This window comes from Protomyctophum parallelum (assembly GCF_964188405.1).
Source record: "Protomyctophum parallelum genome assembly, chromosome: 10".
NCBI lineage: Eukaryota > Metazoa > Chordata > Actinopteri > Myctophiformes > Myctophidae > Protomyctophum > Protomyctophum parallelum.
In genome coordinates this window covers 23,574,336-23,592,618 of record NC_139704.1, presented here as the reverse complement: position 1 = coordinate 23,592,618, position 18,283 = coordinate 23,574,336, and the positions used below count along the sequence as shown (strand labels likewise).

Here is an 18,283-nt window from a genome sequence, read left to right as displayed (position 1 = left end):
GCAATAAACTGTGTTAACATTTCATTTTAACACTTCCCCGCGAACTTCTCTCTCTCTCTCTGTCTTGTGTGTCCCGTCCAGCTGAGGAACAAGCTGAACCAGGACCAGAGCTCCAAGCTGCAGCAGCAGAGGGACAGCCTGAACAAGCGCAACCTGGAGGTGGCGGCCATGGACAAGCGTGTGAGCGAGCTGCGTGACCGCCTGTGGAAGAAGAAGGCGGCGCTGCAGCAGAAGGAGAACCTGCCGGTGAGTCATGGCGCTTCCTGCTTCGCACGTTAAAGACTAAGCTATGTGTGTGCCGGGATTTTCTTTTCCGCCCTAAAACATGATCATCGGGTATTATTATTATATAAGGAGGAAATTTATTATTATAATTTCTTCAAGTGTACAGTATTTGTTAAAATGTCTTTATGTTTTTATGTGGACACATTAAGTATATGCCTGGTTTGCCTGGTGGGTGGTGATCCACCTGAACTGAAGCCGCACCCACAGCTGTTTGTATGGTAAAAGGGATGATATTGTGATTGTGAGGTATAATTCATACAAATGATTGGACGCAATTCTGTTGATTATTCAACTGTGGTTATCTCAAATAATTGAGATCAGGCAATTATGTAATAATTGTGGCAGCCCTACACACACACACACCTGGCATGGCTCCAACGATAAGGAGTAAATTCATGGCCACTGAGTTTATATTGATTAATTAGTTGATGGCAATAGTTTCACTCAGAGCTCCCCCTAGTGTTCAGATAGAGCAGGGCCAGGCAACCTTAGGCACGGGTGCCAACATTGGCACACGGGAGAGTGATCACTGGCACACTGCGGCATCATGTGAGGGAGGATATTTATTTTTAAATGAATTCGCAACAAAGTCTAATGCACACCTAATATGTATGTAATGTAATCAGAATAATGCACACAAAGTGCATAAAGACCCGCACACCGTCTGCACTTGCAATACAAACTTTATTTAGGCAATGTTTCGGTCAAAGACCTTCTTCAGGCATCTCGAAGAAGAAGAAGAAGCGTTGCCTAAATAGAGTTCGTATTGTCAGTGCAGACGGTGTGCGGGTCTTTGTGCACTTTGTGTGCATTTTTCAGATTTTAAAATGAATTCAAAAGAGGTTTAGTCAGTTAAATAAAGTCCCATCAGGTCTAAAGATTAAATCCTGCACACAATTCTATTCATTCAAACCTGATAACTCTGACTGCAGGGGAGGGAGTCTGGGATCTGAATCTAGTGATCATTACATCCTGATGTGAAAAAAAATATTTCTAAACAATAATAGCGGAATAATAGGGGAATAGCAGATCTACCAGGCAGCTCACAGTGTGTTGTGAGCTCATACATAGACTGTACAGGAGTACTAGGAGTGCCTAGTACAGATCCCTGCGAGACTCTAGTTAAACAAATGTTTTTTTGTGTGTTTAAAAGCAGCAGTTATTTTCACTGTGGACTCTCAGGGCTTGTGATGATACAAGTACATGAGATCTCTTCAGGCTCATCCAGATACAGTAGATCACATGCAAAAAAAAGGTTGTCCCACCAACAGGAGTAAAAAAAAAAAAAAGACTGTGTTTTTATGTGTTTTTACCTCCGGAAGCCACAGATTCCCAGGCAGTCCCAATCGGCACGCACAAAAGTAAGGTTTCTACCCGACCTCTCGACACACTCTGCTATCTTCTCTGTACCAAAGGAGCCATAACCCATTTAGACCTGACGTCGAAATTTAAACAAATCTTGTAAATTCTGACAGTTTTCTGAAATACCTCATGTTTCTGTATCAGTGGCATCATCGCTGAGCGGAACATGAAACAGGCCTTTAACGACCTTCTCGACAGGAAGAGAGATACATGTCTCGTCCTCCTGGGCCCTTCTTTGATCTCTATCTCTGTTTGTGTGAAAAGAAGAAAAATAAAGAGAGGCTGACAGGGATTTGATCACATCTCAGACACTAATAATGATGCCATCTTGGAGTGTTATTACACTAACTCTGCCGTTTTCCCCTCAGTTCCCATTGGTTTAAAACAGCTCTGTGGAGGTTGAGGGGTTAATGAAAACAGGCAGACTCCCAGGAATGTCCTGTGAGATGTTAATCTCTCTCTCTCTCTTTCCACCGCGGTCAAACCGGTTCCGTTTTTTTTTTTTCCCTGCCTAATTTTGAACCAATTAATTGGTTCGGACTTCGGATGTTGTTTTTCAGAACCGGACCCCAAAAATGACTTGTTCTGTGTACTGAAGTGGGAACCAAAGTGGGCGTGTCACTATTCTAGGTTGAACCCTGAGGGAGAGGGTGATATATGATGTAAACCACCAACCAAAAAAAAAAAGAGATAACGGAACCGGTTCTAGATCTAGAACCAAAGTTCTTTTGGTGGAAAAGGGGCCTAAGAGTGCGTCTCTTGATGGGGCAATGGAAACTGCAGACGACATAAAATCTGTGAACCATATAATAATGAACTCCAATTCGCTCAAGACCATTACATACTTGCAATAACTCATTATATCATCATTTGTTATCATCAACAACAATACAACAAACACTAATTGGATGTTGTATTTAGTCCTTTCGGCTGCTTACGTTTAGATTCCTGAACTGACTGCCCTCACATCTCCTGTTCCTTTTCCCCTCTCCTCCCTTCCCGAGTTGTTTTCAACTCCAGAGTCGCCATGGGAACCGTTAAATCTGAGTAAACAAACTCCCCTTTGGAAATGCTTTATTAGAAAGGAGAAATTAACATACTCGATGTCGCAACTGTTCAGTCAGAGAGTGATGCATTCACTGGTGTAGCGAAAACATGGGTGACAACGAGGATGGCAGGCAACACAAATAAAACGTACTCACCTCGCCTAGCTGATGTGGATGATTTTCTATCCTGTTCTTCTTAAATAACAACACAGGATTTCTACGTGTCCTGAAAAAGAAAAAAAACAGCAACACTTTATTTCTTTATTTCCCCTAATCAACTTGAACCTGGCTGTTACACAGAATGATGGTGTTTTGGTGTCGACGATTGGAGATCTCTGCCTACCTATCTATCGTCTGAGGGAATTTGATGTGGGGGCTAGAACAGCGGAGAGAATCAGCGCTAAGATTACCTAGACTAGTGGTTCCCAAACGTTTTAGCCTAGCTCACAACATGTCGCTTCGCGCCGAGTTGTGAGCTTGTAAATCAGTTATTTTCACTGCATTTTGAACATTTAGTTTTACTAATTTATGGTTTTTCTTAGTTTTTCTTTAGTTTCTTCATGAAACTACTAGAAATAATTGGAACATTTGTGCTTTTTTTAAACTGTTTTGAAACAAAAATATAAATAAAATAAAAAATGTAGGAAAAAAAAGAGGGACACATAAAAATGTGTCCGCGACCCACAAATGGGACCCACTGTTTGGGAAACAGTGACCTAGACCTACTACTACTGTGTTGAAACCGAACCCTGGCCCCCTGAAGGACCACTCTTATGGTCTTTGCGTTGGTTCCGCGATGCAGTTTAGTTTTTAAAATGTCCAAACGGCTGTCAACCCAGCTCCATCCCCTACGTTGAATTTAGACATGCATCTATGGGCAGAGATCGCTGATCACCTGGCGACGCCAGACTAGTGTTTCGGTGACCTATGCTAACTATGCTAAGTTTCTTTTTCTCAATCAAATTAACCAAATGCAACCACTTAACTGTAATGTGTATATACTGTGCTTTTGCATAGTGTAAATATTGAAATACTGTTTTATACAAAGATACTTTTGGAGATACACACAGTAGGAGCAGTCAGTAGTCATGTCATGCTTTAAGCGTGCTGCTCAATGCATTTACATTGCAAATACAGCCTGCCCTGCTCAGCGTAGAGATGCTCTGGAAGTTGGTGCCTCAATAGTGGGTCCCATAATGCCACCTTGAGGCCTTTCAGTTGAAGCAACCTGCAGCGTTGAGGTCGGAGTAGCAGACATTTAATTATAATAATTATAATAATATCTGGACTCTACAGAAGACCACCTCGTTTGATTGTGCCTTCGTCACGTAATGAACTGTGCGTGCGTGCGTGCGTGCGTGTGTGTGTGTGTGGTCATCCCTATGTTCCCCAGGTTCTATGTTCCCCACTTACCTTAGGGTTAGCGTTATAGGTTTCTGGTTTAAGGACTTTAGTGTTTTGTATGCAAGTACAGAACAGAGAATGTTTGTTTTTGCCATCTTTGTTGAAGAGTCTGTGACCTCAGAAAAAAAAAAGATGGGCGATATTAGTCAATTTATCATACATGATCACCCCCCAATGGACACTGTTCTACTTTTTTAAATTAATATATTCAGATGTTCAGTGCCAAAAACACAATAAATCGTTAATCACAATTATTAGTGTGACAATTTATCATCAACTTAAATGACACTAAAATTTTAATTGAGTGTGTGTGTTTGTGCGTGTGTGCGTGTGTGTGGCGCGCACCAGTGTCGGGTCTGAATAGGCCCCCATGAGGTGGTGGTTTGCCCACCACTCTGCCTAGAATCATAATGAGTTGGTCTTTTTCACTTCACGGCCACACAAAGCCAGGCTCCCTCCATCCCATCCAGGCTCTGCCCCGCGCCACACACACACACACACACACACACACACCCAGGCTTTTAGGTTTGACATCACCCGACAAGCATGTCACCGCTGTCCGGCAGAAACCTCGTAACTCCAAAACCCTTCGTTTGGCCATGGAAGAGCAGAACCCGTGTTCCGGTGCATTCAATGTCCTTATTATTTAGCTACGAGGCCCTCGTTGATAGTTTTCAGTGGTTTCATACAGGTGTTGCAAAATAATTAATTAGTTCTACGTCAACCGGCCTGTCCAGACCAATTTAAACACCTGCGTTGGTCCTCGACATGGCAGGTGTAAGACTACATTTGAAATTCGTGAAAAAAAACCCACAAGCACGTTCGCTTTCCCCTTGAACCCAAAATTCAAAACATTGTGAGCTTGTGAGCTACATTTTGTTGGTACCATAGGAGAGGTAACACACGATCAATATAACAATTCATCTACTTTCTCTAATTGTGTAGACTTCTTCTAAATTAAGTATTGTGTTTAACATCTTCAGAGCATAAATGATTTGGTTTCATTGTATGCTCTCAAGAGTTATATATCTATAAGGGTCCATTTTGTTACCACCGACTCTCCCATCATGTAGCTGGGGACCACCTGAAATGCCCTCAAGGACCACTGGTTTAATGAAATCCACTGCTTTACAGAAACGAACATGTAGAAAAAAACAAACGACATGGACATAGGAGGTTTCTGGCAGACACAGACAGAGAACAGGCTCTCAGTCCCACAGAGTGCATCCACACATTCACACCGTTGGTTAGGCCAGCGATCGCATCAAAGGGACACACCGTTTAAGATGCTGTTATAAGGGCTGTGTATATGTAGTGATCAGCAAAGGGACTGCCTGACATTTATCCATCTTTTGAAACTGTTACTGTTGCATTCTTGTGTTGTTATTTTTTACTTTATTTTTAATTATTATTTTTTGTTTACTTTCTCAAAGAATGGCTATCCTGGTAAAGAGCGGGCTTCAAAAGACACTCATCTCCAGGTAACTAAAACTAGCCTCGGAGCTGAACCTTTTCTACCCCCCTCCACCACGCATGCACGCACACACACACACACACACACACACACACACACACACACACACCTTTCATTTGAATCGCAGAATGACTTGACACAATCTGTTTTGTTGATTTTCTTTTTCCTTTACTTCGGCACCGTAACTCTTGGCAGGAACTAGGCGTTCATCTCTGAATTAAAGACTTGCTTTTGTGCAACACCGTTGTAAGACGAAGGATAAATCAGGCTTTTAGAGAAGTCTTCACTGGAGGGATGAGGGTCTGAATATGGGTGATACACTGTCTTATTAACATTAGAGGGATGGGGTTTTGAATTTAGCAGCTCATTATGGGTGACACTGTTATGTCTTAACATTACAAAGTACATGTCAGTCAGTTTATAATGTGTGCATACAGTATGCTGTCACTGTCCGGTGGAAAGCTTGCATGTCCAAAATTGTTATTTTCAGGAAATGCAAAGAAAAAAAACCTACGTCTATTCAAAAGTTGCAGCTGAAACTACAGGAATTTTGTTAAACATGGGGGCGAGCCCAGCAGGAAAAGTGATATAGGAGTGGGTGTGTACCTTGTATTTCGCTAACCAATAACGGTGCAGAGGGGCGTCGCTCCCAAATTGTGTTCTCTGCTGCATTCTACTGGGGAGGGGAGGAGGAGGGGAGTGGGGGAGGGGAGTGAAGGAGGGAGGGGGGGCTCATAGGTTGGTGAACCAATAGGAAGTTGGCGTCGGATTCCAGTGCTAGTTTGTCCCGCCCCTTTATGCCCAGAAAAGCACAGGGCTAATTCGATAATAGACGATCTATAAGCTTGTAGATCTGCTATTGTCTGTACTTTTGTGCGACACTCGATGATATGCTGATATGATAAAGTAGGGCATTAATTTATGGGAAAGAAAAATTGATTAGAAAATATGGATTTATGAGGTTTCTGCCTGACAATGGATTCACTCACTGTTGGAGAAGCAGTGAAACTAAACATCTTCACACACTCATCTTCACACTGTCTTTTTAGACTCAAATGAACAGCTAGACAGTAAGTCACAATGAAAGGGCAAAACGTTGTTGTGTTGTTTTGCTGCTGCACTCACATCTAACAAATTATCTCTCTCTCCCTCTGTCTTCTCTGTGTCTCTCTCCCTCCCTCCGTCTCTCTCTCTCCGTGTGTGACCAGGCTCCCTCTGACGGTCCCGCGGTGCAGCAGTCGGGTCCGTCCCGCGTGGCGGCCGTCGGTCCGTACATCCAGTCGTCCACCATGCCCCGCGGCGGCCCAGCAGGCCCAGTGAGACATAACGAGCTGCTGGTCAAACCCGGAGCCTACCCCGACGGCACCAACACGCTGCCCCCTGCACCCCCCCCGCACCACACGCAAGGTTAGTTAGTTAGTTTCATTTATTGTCCACGTGTGGAAAAAAACACTTTTTCATGGCAAAAATGCAGGACAACAGTGGCAAATGCATGAACACATTTATGCCTGACGTTTATTTATGCCGCCGACCTCAATCTGAAAATATGTTGTTCCAGGGACCCTCCAGAAGCTTTGAGGCACATTTTCACGATTAAAAAAAAAATAGCAAACCTACAAGTTCATAGCGTGGCACTCGGTGCGGAATCGTTACAATCATAAAGGATCCCAATTCTACACATTATTATAACACCATGTGACCTCTGCCTCGCTCCTCCTCCTGAAAGAAAAGACGAGTGTCGGGTCACAACAACACACGTCGTTTTCCCAACGTCCGGTTTACGTTTCGGGTTCCCGGTGGAACCTCCAAAATAAGGGTTTTCACTGAAAACATGCTGGCGGTTAAGGAAGAATTAATGAATGAATAATACCTGGCAGTGAGTGTGTTGAGAGCATGAAGTATAACATGAAATGTACTGCTGCCCCCCCCCCTCCCCTCAGCTGAACCCAAGGAATGTGACACATCTTCTGCTAGTGATGTCAGCCTGAGCTCTGAAGGTCTGGTCCATCTCCTGGATGTGATGCCTATAGAAACCTCTGCTTCTCAACCCGGGTCTGTAACTCTTGAGAAAATGTGCAAATAGAACCACCAAATGGACCCGTAGTAGGTTCCATTTGGTTCCATTTCACACTCTCAAGAGTTCAATTAATACTTTGAGGATAATTTCCTTGTGGATTTGAATCCCAGAGCTAAGAAATGGTAGGGGATGTTACATGAGGATCTGTGAAACTAAAACGTTTGAGAATCCCTAAACTACACTGGAACCCCAATATGCACTATAGAATCCTCAGTGTAAATTTTATTCTGAGAGAGAAGGAAGAATGGTAAAGGGTTACATTAGGCCCCCTGGCGGTTGAGAACCAGTGGCCTAAATGTGTCCACACACGCACACACACAGACACACACACACACACACACACAGACACACACATATCAGCTTATGGGTGTTTTCTCACCTGTAACCGTTTTGCTTATTTTTTCTTGCTGTGTTTGGACTTGCAGTGAGGCTGCTAGCTGTGCTCTTAAACCTGAGAGGAGGAGCAGGGGGTGTGTGTGTGTGTGTGTGTGTGCGCGTGCGTCACCATTCTGTTGGTCTCACCATGGCAGGAGAAATGGTGTGATGAACGCATTTCACCACTAGATGGGGGTAGAGTGCAGGTCAACATGTAGGTCTTGTGGCGCTTTTGCCGACCCTGCGAGTTGCAGCCGCGCGCAAGCTTCATTTCCATCCACCAGCTGTTTAAAAACCCGGAAGAGACGCGCGTGCTGTAAGCTGCATCTTCTTGAAGCGACTGTCTGGGGAGTAGCTATCTTCAGTGTGTGTGTGTGTGTGTGTTTGTGTGTGTGTGTGTGTGTGTGTGTGGATACATACTGGTCTCATTTAGCCAGAAGCTTCCACACACACACACACACACACACACACACACACACACACACACACACACACACACACACACACACACACACACACACACACACACTGCATGCTCTCCTTAGATGCCCCCCTGGGCCAGCAGAGAGCTTGATATTAAAGATAAATGAGCTGAACTCCAGAACAAAAAACACAGAACAACAGCATAATGGATTCCCCTCCCCCCTCCTCTCTTCCTCATCATCAGACCATCCTGGGGTTTTTATTGCAATTGGAGGGAAATAAGTACTTGCATGTATTATTTAAGTAAAAAGTATGAATACTGCAATATTACAGTATTAGAGTAGAAGTGCAAAAAGTTATTGGCATCAACATATACCAAAAGTAAAAGTAGTCATTGTTCCAGAATGGTCCAGAAAGTTTCAAATGTTGACGCCCGGGACAACACAAGACAGACAGAGAGAGAGAGGCGGCCAAGTTGTACTGTGGTATTGCTACTTTAGTACTTTTACTTTTAAGTATAATAAACAAAGCAGAGTACCTCCTCTTCTCCCACTGTTTTTTTTCTTTTCCCTTTGATGTTGCATGCATTCTGTATCGCATGGTGAGTTGATGTTGTGGGGGGGGGGGGGGGGGGGGGGGAGCAGCGCAGCACAGAGGCTGGAGTGCGTTGGAGGGTTTGAAGCCCCAGATAGCTCACAGCCTGGCCGTTGAGCAGCAGACAGACAGACAGACAGACAGACAGACAGAACCCTGGGAGGACAGACAGACAGACAGGCCCCTGGGAGAGCGCTGGGGTGCTGATGGAGAGAGCAAAGGGGGAGATCGGAATATCTAAGGTGGTCTTCTCTCTCTCTCTCTCCGCGTGTGCATCTTCTCCAGAAGCCATGTTCTTACTAAAGCCTGTGAAAGAGCTGCGGGCAAAGAGAAAAGGTACATGTGTGTGTGTGTGTGTGTGTGTGTGTGTGTGTGTGTGTGTGTGTGTGCGTGTGCGTGCCCGTGTGTTTTTACCCTGCGTTGCGATTCTCTGTGGCGGTTGTGGTGGTCTTCTTAGCGTCTGTCCGGCACTTGTCTGTCCGGTAAAATGTGAACACGTGTACAAACAAATTTGGACATTTTTAGCGAAGACATTTGGTGTAGGCTGGAACAAAAGCGTTCCAGAGTACTGGACCTGACGTCCAGTTCACTACGTCTGGAGGGGTTGACTGGCAGCGACCAGAAAGAGCCTCTACTCTCGTCTCTCTAGTGGCTGCTGTCGTTGTACAGTAAGCTAATGGGGATCTAATAAATAAACCAGATCAAGTCTCACAGCAACATACTTTATCCGTCCTGTCTCTGTTTGCTGTGTGTTTGTCCTTCTGTTGGCGTGTTGGCTCAGTTCTCCTCGGATCCTCTCTATTCTCCCCGCTGTTCTTTTTTTTCTATCCATCTTCAACCGCTTATCCGTAGTCGGGTCGCGGGGGCAACAGCTCCACCAGAGAGCTCCAGACATTCCTCTCCAGAGCAACATTAGTGACTTCCTCCTGGGGGATCCCGAGGCGTTCCAAGGCCAGTGAGTCGATGTAATCCCTCCATCTGCTCCTTGGTCTGCCCCGAGGTCTCCTCCCAGTGGGACGACCTCCCTAGGGAGACGCTCGAGAGGCATCCTAACCAGATGCCCGAACCACCTAAGCTGGCTCCTTTCCAGGCGAAGAAGCAAGCTTGTATTCGCAACCTTATTCTTTCGGTCATGACCCACACTTCATGACCATAGGTGAGAGTAGGAACGAAGATTGCTCTGTAGACAGAGCTTTGCCGTTTTTTTTTCTTCTTCTTTTTGTTAAATAATGCTCACCCTAAGCACCTCAAGAGAATGCATTTTTGGTGTCAATCCTCAGGCATTGCACAGTACTGGTGGTGATGATCCGTTGTTTCACCATCTTAGTTGTGATGCTAGTCTAATGTCTCTGGTTGAGAAGAGCCTCCCCATTGCTGAGGCATTGAAGGCTTAGGAGACTATTAGCTAGGTTGTTGGACAATCAACCAAAATGTGGATGATCAGCAGAGAGAGAGAGAGACATTATGGCCTCCTCTTGTTGCTATTTTCTTTTCATAGTGACAAATAAACTGGTTGAAACTGGTTTCCATCTGTGTGTGTGTGTGTGTGTGTGTGTGTGTGTGTGTGTGTTTATTCTTCTATCATTTCGCTTTGCTTCCATTACACGTTAACATCCTCCCTGTCTCCTCTGGTGTGTTTCTCCATGCAGGCCTCCAGTCGTCCAAGCTGGCCGAGTGGGGCTCCTCCTCCTCCTCCTCTGGCCCCTCCCCCGGTGAGTCCAGTGCCAACAGCCATGGAGGCTCAGCGTCCACACTGCCACGGATGGCCTCTCGCTCCAGCCCCAGCACTGCTGAGCAAGGTAACTCACTCTAATTTAGTTTTAGTCATAGTCTCTTGAAACGTTTTCATTTAGTTTTAGTCACCTGGAATGCTTTAGTGTTTAGTTTTGTCGACTAAATCTACAGTTGATTTAGTCTCCCAGTCCACTCTCTAGTATTATATATATAACTTTATGGTTGATAAAACTGCCTGTTTAGTCGGCCTGAGCCAGTGGCGTAGCATCATGGTGATAGCAGGCCCCGGTGCAAATACTTTGTTTAGCCCCTACTTTTTATGCGATACTGTAGTATGAAGAAGTAGTGTATTAATGTGTGTGTGTGTGTGTGTGTGTGTGTGTGTGTGTGTGTGTGTGTGTGTGTGTGTGCGCGCGTGTGTGTGCGTGTGTGTGCGTGCGTGCGTCTAGATGAGACGGAATTAAAGAGGGACAGAAAGGTGCGTCCGTTCTCCATGTTCGAGCCCACTGAAGTGCCCGCCTCCTCCCTGCGCAAGAACCAGAGCAGCGATGACCTGGTCCGGGACGCTCAGGTGAGAGAGAGATACCAGCCACACACACACTACCTTAACCCATACAAACATCTGTGTCAGATTATACTTTTGGCTATTCAGAAATGGCAGATCTAAAGCTCATATGAGTTTAACCAGTTACCTAGAGGTACCCAGGAAAGAGAGGCCCCAATTTGACCAGGAGGAAACCTCGGACTGTACCCCACTGTAGATCTGCTACCTTAACCATCTCTCTCCTGTGGTTGCAGTCTGCTGCCAACAACAAGGTCCCCGTCGTCAAGGTGCCCCCGCCCGTCCCCAGCAAACCCAAGGGCCCCGCCGGCGGGCCCTACGGGAAGCCAGCCCTCAACACGGGGGGAACCTTCCCCAAAGCCGCCAAGCCCCAGCAGCAGAGCCAGCAGCAACAGCAGCAGCAGCAGCACCCCCAGAGTCGCAGCCCGGTGCCCCCGTCCCAGAGCCAGACGCTGCCCCTGCCCTCCAAGCAGCAGGACGCCATGGCCCCCCCCGCGGCCGCGGTGCGGCCCTTCACCCCGGAGCTGCCCTCGTCCAAACCGCAGACCCTGGCGGCCAGCTCTATCTACTCTATGTACACGCAGCAGGGTGGTCCGGGGAAGACCTACCACCAGCCTGTCATTCAGGGGGCTCTCAACCGCGCCACGAGTCGAGGCAATGGATTTGTCAGTGGTAAGAATCAGTGTTGATTTCGTCGACTAAGACTAAGACGAAAAATGTTCGTCGACTACCTTTTTTCACTGAGGAAAACTAAATGGAAACTAAATTAAAACTAAGCTATGATGACTAAAACTAAGACTAAATATACTACTGACAATGTTGTCAACAAATAAAAACTAGTCTAAAATGTTAGGAAGGGACTAGTATAAGAGATCCAGTATAAGTCATTTTACAATTAGTTGCATGCTAGTTGCATGATACGAAAAAATCAGTCATTACGACGGCATCAAGGCCTGCCAAAGTACATTTTGCTTCGACTAAATCAACTGTAGATTTAGTCGACTAAAATCTTATGCTACTTAGTCGACTAAAACTAGATTAACACTAAGACATTCCAGGTGACTAAAACTAAATGAAAACTATTCAAGAGACTAAAACTAAAATCTAAATTTGCTGCCAAAAACAACACTGGTAATAATATTATGCAAGGGATACAATGTACAGTATGACACGGCAGTAGTTGTTGGAAAAATAATGACCGACAGGATGTTTAAACAAAGAATGTTTAATCATCCTGAAGAGCATTATCCCACTTATTACACGGCTACTTTATTAATAAATTAATACATTTTTACCCAACAGTATCAACAAAACGAGGTATTTCCTTGCTTACGGACGGTAATGAAAGTATTGTATTGTATATGACAATGGCCGTCTGCACGGTCAAACAAGGAAGTTGAGTTGAACAAAGAAAACATTTTCGGTTACTGCCTTGTCATTTTCTTGCTTCAAATGTTTTCAAAAACATTCTTGAGAGCAATGTTTAGCTGTAAATGACATGGTGTGTTTGTTTACATGGCTGTCATGTTTGGGTACAGCATAAAATCCAAGCAGCGCAGCAAGTGCTCTTGAGTCTTTGATTGGACAGCTGAGCGGTCATTATCAAGACATAGCCGCGTAATAATTTACTTTAAACACTTGAACCCTAGCATCTCTATTCTACGTGGGAACATTAGCCAAAAATAGAGGTTTAGAGGGAAGAAACTGCAGACCAAGTACAGAGCCAACGGTCAAGTTCAAGTATGGAGTGTTTAAGTGGTTAAATGTCAAACATGTCTATGAAGCTATCTCTGAAATCTATAAAATAAAATAAAAAGTTTAACCTGCAACACAATTTTATCCAATCTGTAGTGGAGGGGGGGGGGGGGGTCTTGAGCTAAAAGGTTTTTGTATATGGCACCCTTTAAAAGTGTCACCCTGTCAACAGTCTCTCTCCATAACGGAGAGGAGTGCTCATCTGGTGCGTTAGCACTCCATTTGAGTCCATTTAACTGGAGGACACAGTTCATGACCCTTTTCCATTGATCAGAGAGCTTTTCTGGAGGCCATTCTCGTTGGGAGTGGCAGTTCCTGGTTCCTCCTGGCAGCAGTGTCCTTGAACAGGTCACTGGCGCTTCCAACTCAAAGTCCTGGCGCTAGTTCTCTCTGACAGTACGGCCCTTTAGTCCATCACAATTAGCAGTAGTTGCCTTTCCATCAAGAATTTTCGAAAATAAGATGCAAGTAAGTAATTAGAAAAAAGAAAAGCATATTTTTCTTGTTTCCATCCGCTGATAAAATGTACTTCTTGGGAGATATTAAAGAAGCAGTAAATGGCACTATTTTGCCATTCAAGTGAGACGCACAGAGAGGCGCATATTATCTGACATTTATTTTACCGTTTGATGTCTGAAATCTGATAGCTTCTGCATCACACACTACAGGATAATCTTACACGATTATTTTATCACGCACACACACACACAGTTCTCTGATTTATTCTTCACCACGGTGCATTTGTCGTTCTTTTAGGCTATTACAAATATCATACACAGACTGCCTGCGGTTGGTCTGCATGAAGTCGTCTGTCCAGAGGGCCACTGGGCCAGGCTGTCTGTTAACCCATTCTGACCTGAGATCAGATTCATACGAGGTTTCCACTGGACACACACTGGTCTGATTAACCCATTCTGGCCTGAGATCAGATTCTAGAAATGTCAGTCGCTCTTCGATTTTTCTAAAATAGCAGACCTACAAGCTCGTATCGCGCCACTCGGTGGCGCGATATGAGCTTGTAGATCTGCTATTTTTCAATAGCTAAAGCATAACATGATGCCGACACCAAAATGGGTGCCCGGTCAGAATGGGTTAAATAAATAGGCGTGTGTTTTTGACTTGACAGGGGCTGGTATAGTTTCGTTTTCAAGTACATGGGCGAGGGACTCCTCCCCTGCGACTCGACAGTACTCAATTTTCATACCCAATCAGACTTTTCGTAAAGTACAAAAAGAGGTGATCACCTAAGGGGACCCAGCACTGCTCAAAGGGTGAAAGACCAGGCATGTATAGCTATGTGAAAGACGTGAGGTCGATTATTTTTCCCCGTGCTCCGATATTCATCCCAAAAAAACGAGCTCTGTGTGTAATCTAATAATTTAATTTCATATGTTCACATTTCGTTCAAATAAAACGTTTAAAACAATAAAATATCACTATTCAATTTTTATTTTTTTTGACGGGAATTCCCGGGTACGGGTAGCCCGGGAAAAGGTTAGCAAATTCCCAGGGATTTAATATGAGCCAAATTCAGGAAAAATATTAAACCCTATCCACCAGTTTTGGAGATATGGCTTATAGAGTAATGTCTTGTTGACAAAACAGGCTTGAAAGGTTCACTTCTGTGGTCTCTAACATTATACCTAGCTAGCTACATGTTTAAGCATTTATTTCATAATTACATCTCGATTTCAGCTCTGACATTCTCATGACATGCTCTAGTATGTGAAGAGTCTGCCTGTGCTAAAAAACAAAAACTGTTTTTCTCCTCCTGAACAGTTAGTCTTGCCGCCATGACTGTGTTTGTATAAAAAAAAGAGTCACACATATATATTTATATGACATGCTGTTATATCTGGTATCTGTGTGTTTGTGTGTATTAGTGTATGGTAAACCGGTGATCTCCAGCGGTCTGCAGCACCCAGACAACCCCTACACGGAGCGCCGCTCCCCCCCGGCCACAGACGAGGTGGACCACTACCCACCAATGGCCCACCAATCTGAGACCCCGCCCCCCCAGCAGCAGCCGGAGACGGAGCGCAACCCGCGGCCGCTCAGCCCCACCAAGCTCCTCCCGTTCATCTCCAACCCGTACCGCCACCACCAGAGCGACGGCGACCTGGAGGCCCTGAGGAAGAAGCTGTACAACGCCCCGAGGCCCCTGAAGAAGCGCAGCTCCATCACGGAGCCCGAGGGCCCCGCCGGCCCCAACATCCAGAAGCTGCTCTACCAGAAGACCACGCTGGCCGCCATGGAGACGGTGGTCGCTTCGCCCAGGTAGGGTTTTACCTTTTTTTTACCCCTTTTGGTGTTTTAAGCATTATGTTATACTTTAGCTATTGAAAAATAGCAGATCTACAAGCCCATAGCGCGGCACCGCGCTATAAGCTTGTAGATCTGCTATTTTATTTTAATCATGAAAATGTGGCGCAAATCTTTGAATATATATTATTTCAGAGAAAACGTTTTTAACTCAAATCTTTGCTTCTGGGTGGTTCCTGGAACTACATGTTTTCAGATGGGGGGTCGGCGGCCAATTATATATTTTTTGGGGGGTTCTTGACATGAAAATGTTTGAGAGCGACTGACATAGAAACATGAGGAGAAAACTGTCAGGATTTAGAAGGCCTTTGTAGAATTGTCCTCAGGTCGAAATGGGTTAATATCCACTTTGTCAGCAACAATAAGTTTAAACTATTACTAACTACTTACTCCACGCCCTCAGCACACCCACTTATCCCAGCGGCGAAGCGGAGAAAGCTGCGGAGGGATCGATGGCTCAACCTGGTGTCCCTCTGAGTGGCGGTGCAGAGAACGGCCAGCAGGAGGCAGCAGAGGGAGGACAGCTTCCACCTCACATCCCCGCTTATAGTCAAGGTTAGTGGAATGGTGTTGAATTTTTCATCTTTTGTCTTTATGTTGTCAATTTCAGTTGAGTTTCAACTTAGGACATAGAGCCTATTTCTTCAGAATATATAGGACATTGATTGAATTCATGCCAAAATACTAGAATTTAGAACTAGCACTAGAAAGTTGGCATGCTAATATACAGAAGCCATTGTTCTTGAAACGGCAATCTCGTTTGAACATAACCCAAACTACAGTCCGATGATGTCATTGGTAGGCATGTTTCTGAACTGTCCACAGCCCTCCTCTGAGACACAGAGAGTAGACAGGTTTGTGAACTGTCCACAGCCCTCCTCTGAGACACAGAGAGAGTAGACAGGTTTGTGAACTGTCCACAGCCCTCCTCTGAGACACAGAGAGAGTAGACACAAATGGTTCCATTATTATAATGAGCATTAGTGAGGACAAATTATATGAATATAGGTTGTAAATGTGTGAAGTGGTGATGCTGTTTGTTAAGTTTCTGGTGACTCTACTAAGCTGGTCCGGTCCTAATGATACTGTCCCGTGTCCACAGCCCAAAGCGAGCAGCACCCCGGCCCGGCACCCTCCTCCTCCTCCTCCTCGGTGGTCACCGCAGACAACAAGGACATGGTCCCCCCTCCCCCGCCCTCCCACCCGGCGCCCCGGGGGCCCGACGCCGGCGCCCTGTTCCCACCGCCGCCCCCCTCCGCAGGAGGAGGAGGGCCGCAGGAGGAGGAGGAGGAGGAGGCGGCGCCCACTCCTCCCAGCATGCCCCCTCCCCCGCCGCCCCCCGCTCCTCCCGAGGGCTTCCTGGAGGAGTTCCCCCCCTACCCGCCGCCCCCCTACCCCAGCGGCGCCGAGCAGGAGGGCATGCTGGGAGAAGACTCCTTCAGCATGAAGGCACCGGAGGTCACAGGACAGGTCACCACACTGCCACCGGTACGAACACCCAGTTCATTGATTGGTTAAAAGTCACACCCGTAAGCCGCTCTTATCCTCATGACGTAAAACAGACACTATGCCCATTTGCTCAGACACTATGATGTCAAATTTTCCATTGATTGTCAATGGGGAATTTAAGTGAGGGGTGCCTGGTAATGTTTGCTTAAAGTGCTCTAAACAAACATTTAAAAAGTCCATAGACTTGGCTGCCACATGACGTCATGTCTGAGAGCCAGAAGTTGGAGGGGCTGGCGCCTCTCGAAAAAAGGAAATCAATAATAATAATAATGGGGCGTGATGTCATTATTATAAGTAGAAAGAAAAGAAGAAACACAAAGGAGACCTACAAGCTGAGATGTGAGCTTGTACGCCGGCATTTAAAAATAAAATCTGTATTGCCACGCACCCACGCATGTGCGTGCGCACACACACAGGTCAACATGCTCATGGGTCACTCCGCTGGTCTGGAGTGGACTCCAGACTGTACATTGCTGATTACTAACAAGCTGTTCTCAAACATGTTGCATAATGGACTAAATCCCCACCATTGTTGGGAGAAGAAAGCGCCCTCTGTTGAGTCGTCTCCGCTAATCGGCTGCAGGCTCGCAGGTTATTTACAGCACATTATGCCATGCTGAAAATAACTAGCAGTGTCAAATCTACACCAGTGATATAACGTAACTGAGTATATTTACCGTAGTACTGTACGTACCAATATTTCCGATTTTCCAATACCTACTTTACAACTCCACTACATCCAAAAGGCGAATATTGTACTTTTACTCCACTTTTACTTACTTGAAATGTTTAGTTACTAGTTACTTTGTAGTGGTTTTTATACATTAGAAAACTTGAGAAATTCTGCATAATGGGTACTTTCTACTTTTGTACTTTTAATTACATTTTGATACAAATACGTTTGCATCAGTACATTTTCGAATTCCTGACTTTTACTGTATTTCTACATTGTGGTATTGATACTTTTACTTAAGTAAAACACATTAGTACTATTTTCCCACCATTGGTCTACACACACCGTTGGTTTTAGCTTCCATTAATCCTTCAGAAGAGGGATTGACCGTGAGCTGGCAGGGATTACCCTAAAAGTGTCAACCAATCAGCGATCAGTGCTCTGACCAGTACAAAGGTGTACTGGTCATCGAAATATATCAGTGCCAAAAGTTAAAGAACTTGTTCTGCGTGTATCTTTTTTGTAATACCGTAATAATCAAAATCTACAAAAAGTTTTCAAATAATCTTAATGGCGTAAAAGTACAATACTTGTGTACTAAATGTACTAAATTATTTTTCCCACCACTGGCTATGCTATGACCCATTTCTCTCCCGCTGCCCCGGGTCCTGCCTTGTACCCCCTAACC

General features: G+C 45.1%; 1 protein-coding gene across 5 annotated transcripts in view; it reads left to right on the top strand.

The window, feature by feature from the left end:
- LOC310866103 (apoptosis-stimulating of p53 protein 2-like) overlaps positions 1-18,283 on the top strand; it is a 52,907-nt gene that overhangs the window by 30,342 nt on the left and 4,282 nt on the right. For 2 of the 5 annotated variants that reach the window (XM_083775447.1, XM_083775446.1), the window contains exons 9-18: positions 82-246; positions 1,608-1,646; positions 5,531-5,578; positions 6,780-6,978; positions 10,690-10,839; positions 11,224-11,345; positions 11,573-12,008; positions 14,975-15,368; positions 15,817-15,968; positions 16,516-16,901. In XM_083775447.1, the coding sequence (XP_083631573.1) occupies positions 82-246; positions 1,608-1,646; positions 5,531-5,578; positions 6,780-6,978; positions 10,690-10,839; positions 11,224-11,345; positions 11,573-12,008; positions 14,975-15,368; positions 15,817-15,968; positions 16,516-16,901 (2,091 nt within the window). The remainder of the gene's footprint in view (positions 1-81; positions 247-1,607; positions 1,647-5,530; positions 5,579-6,779; positions 6,979-10,689; positions 10,840-11,223; positions 11,346-11,572; positions 12,009-14,974; positions 15,369-15,816; positions 15,969-16,515; positions 16,902-18,283) is intronic. The other 3 variants (XM_083775450.1, XM_083775449.1, XM_083775448.1) reach the window with 2 other exon arrangements.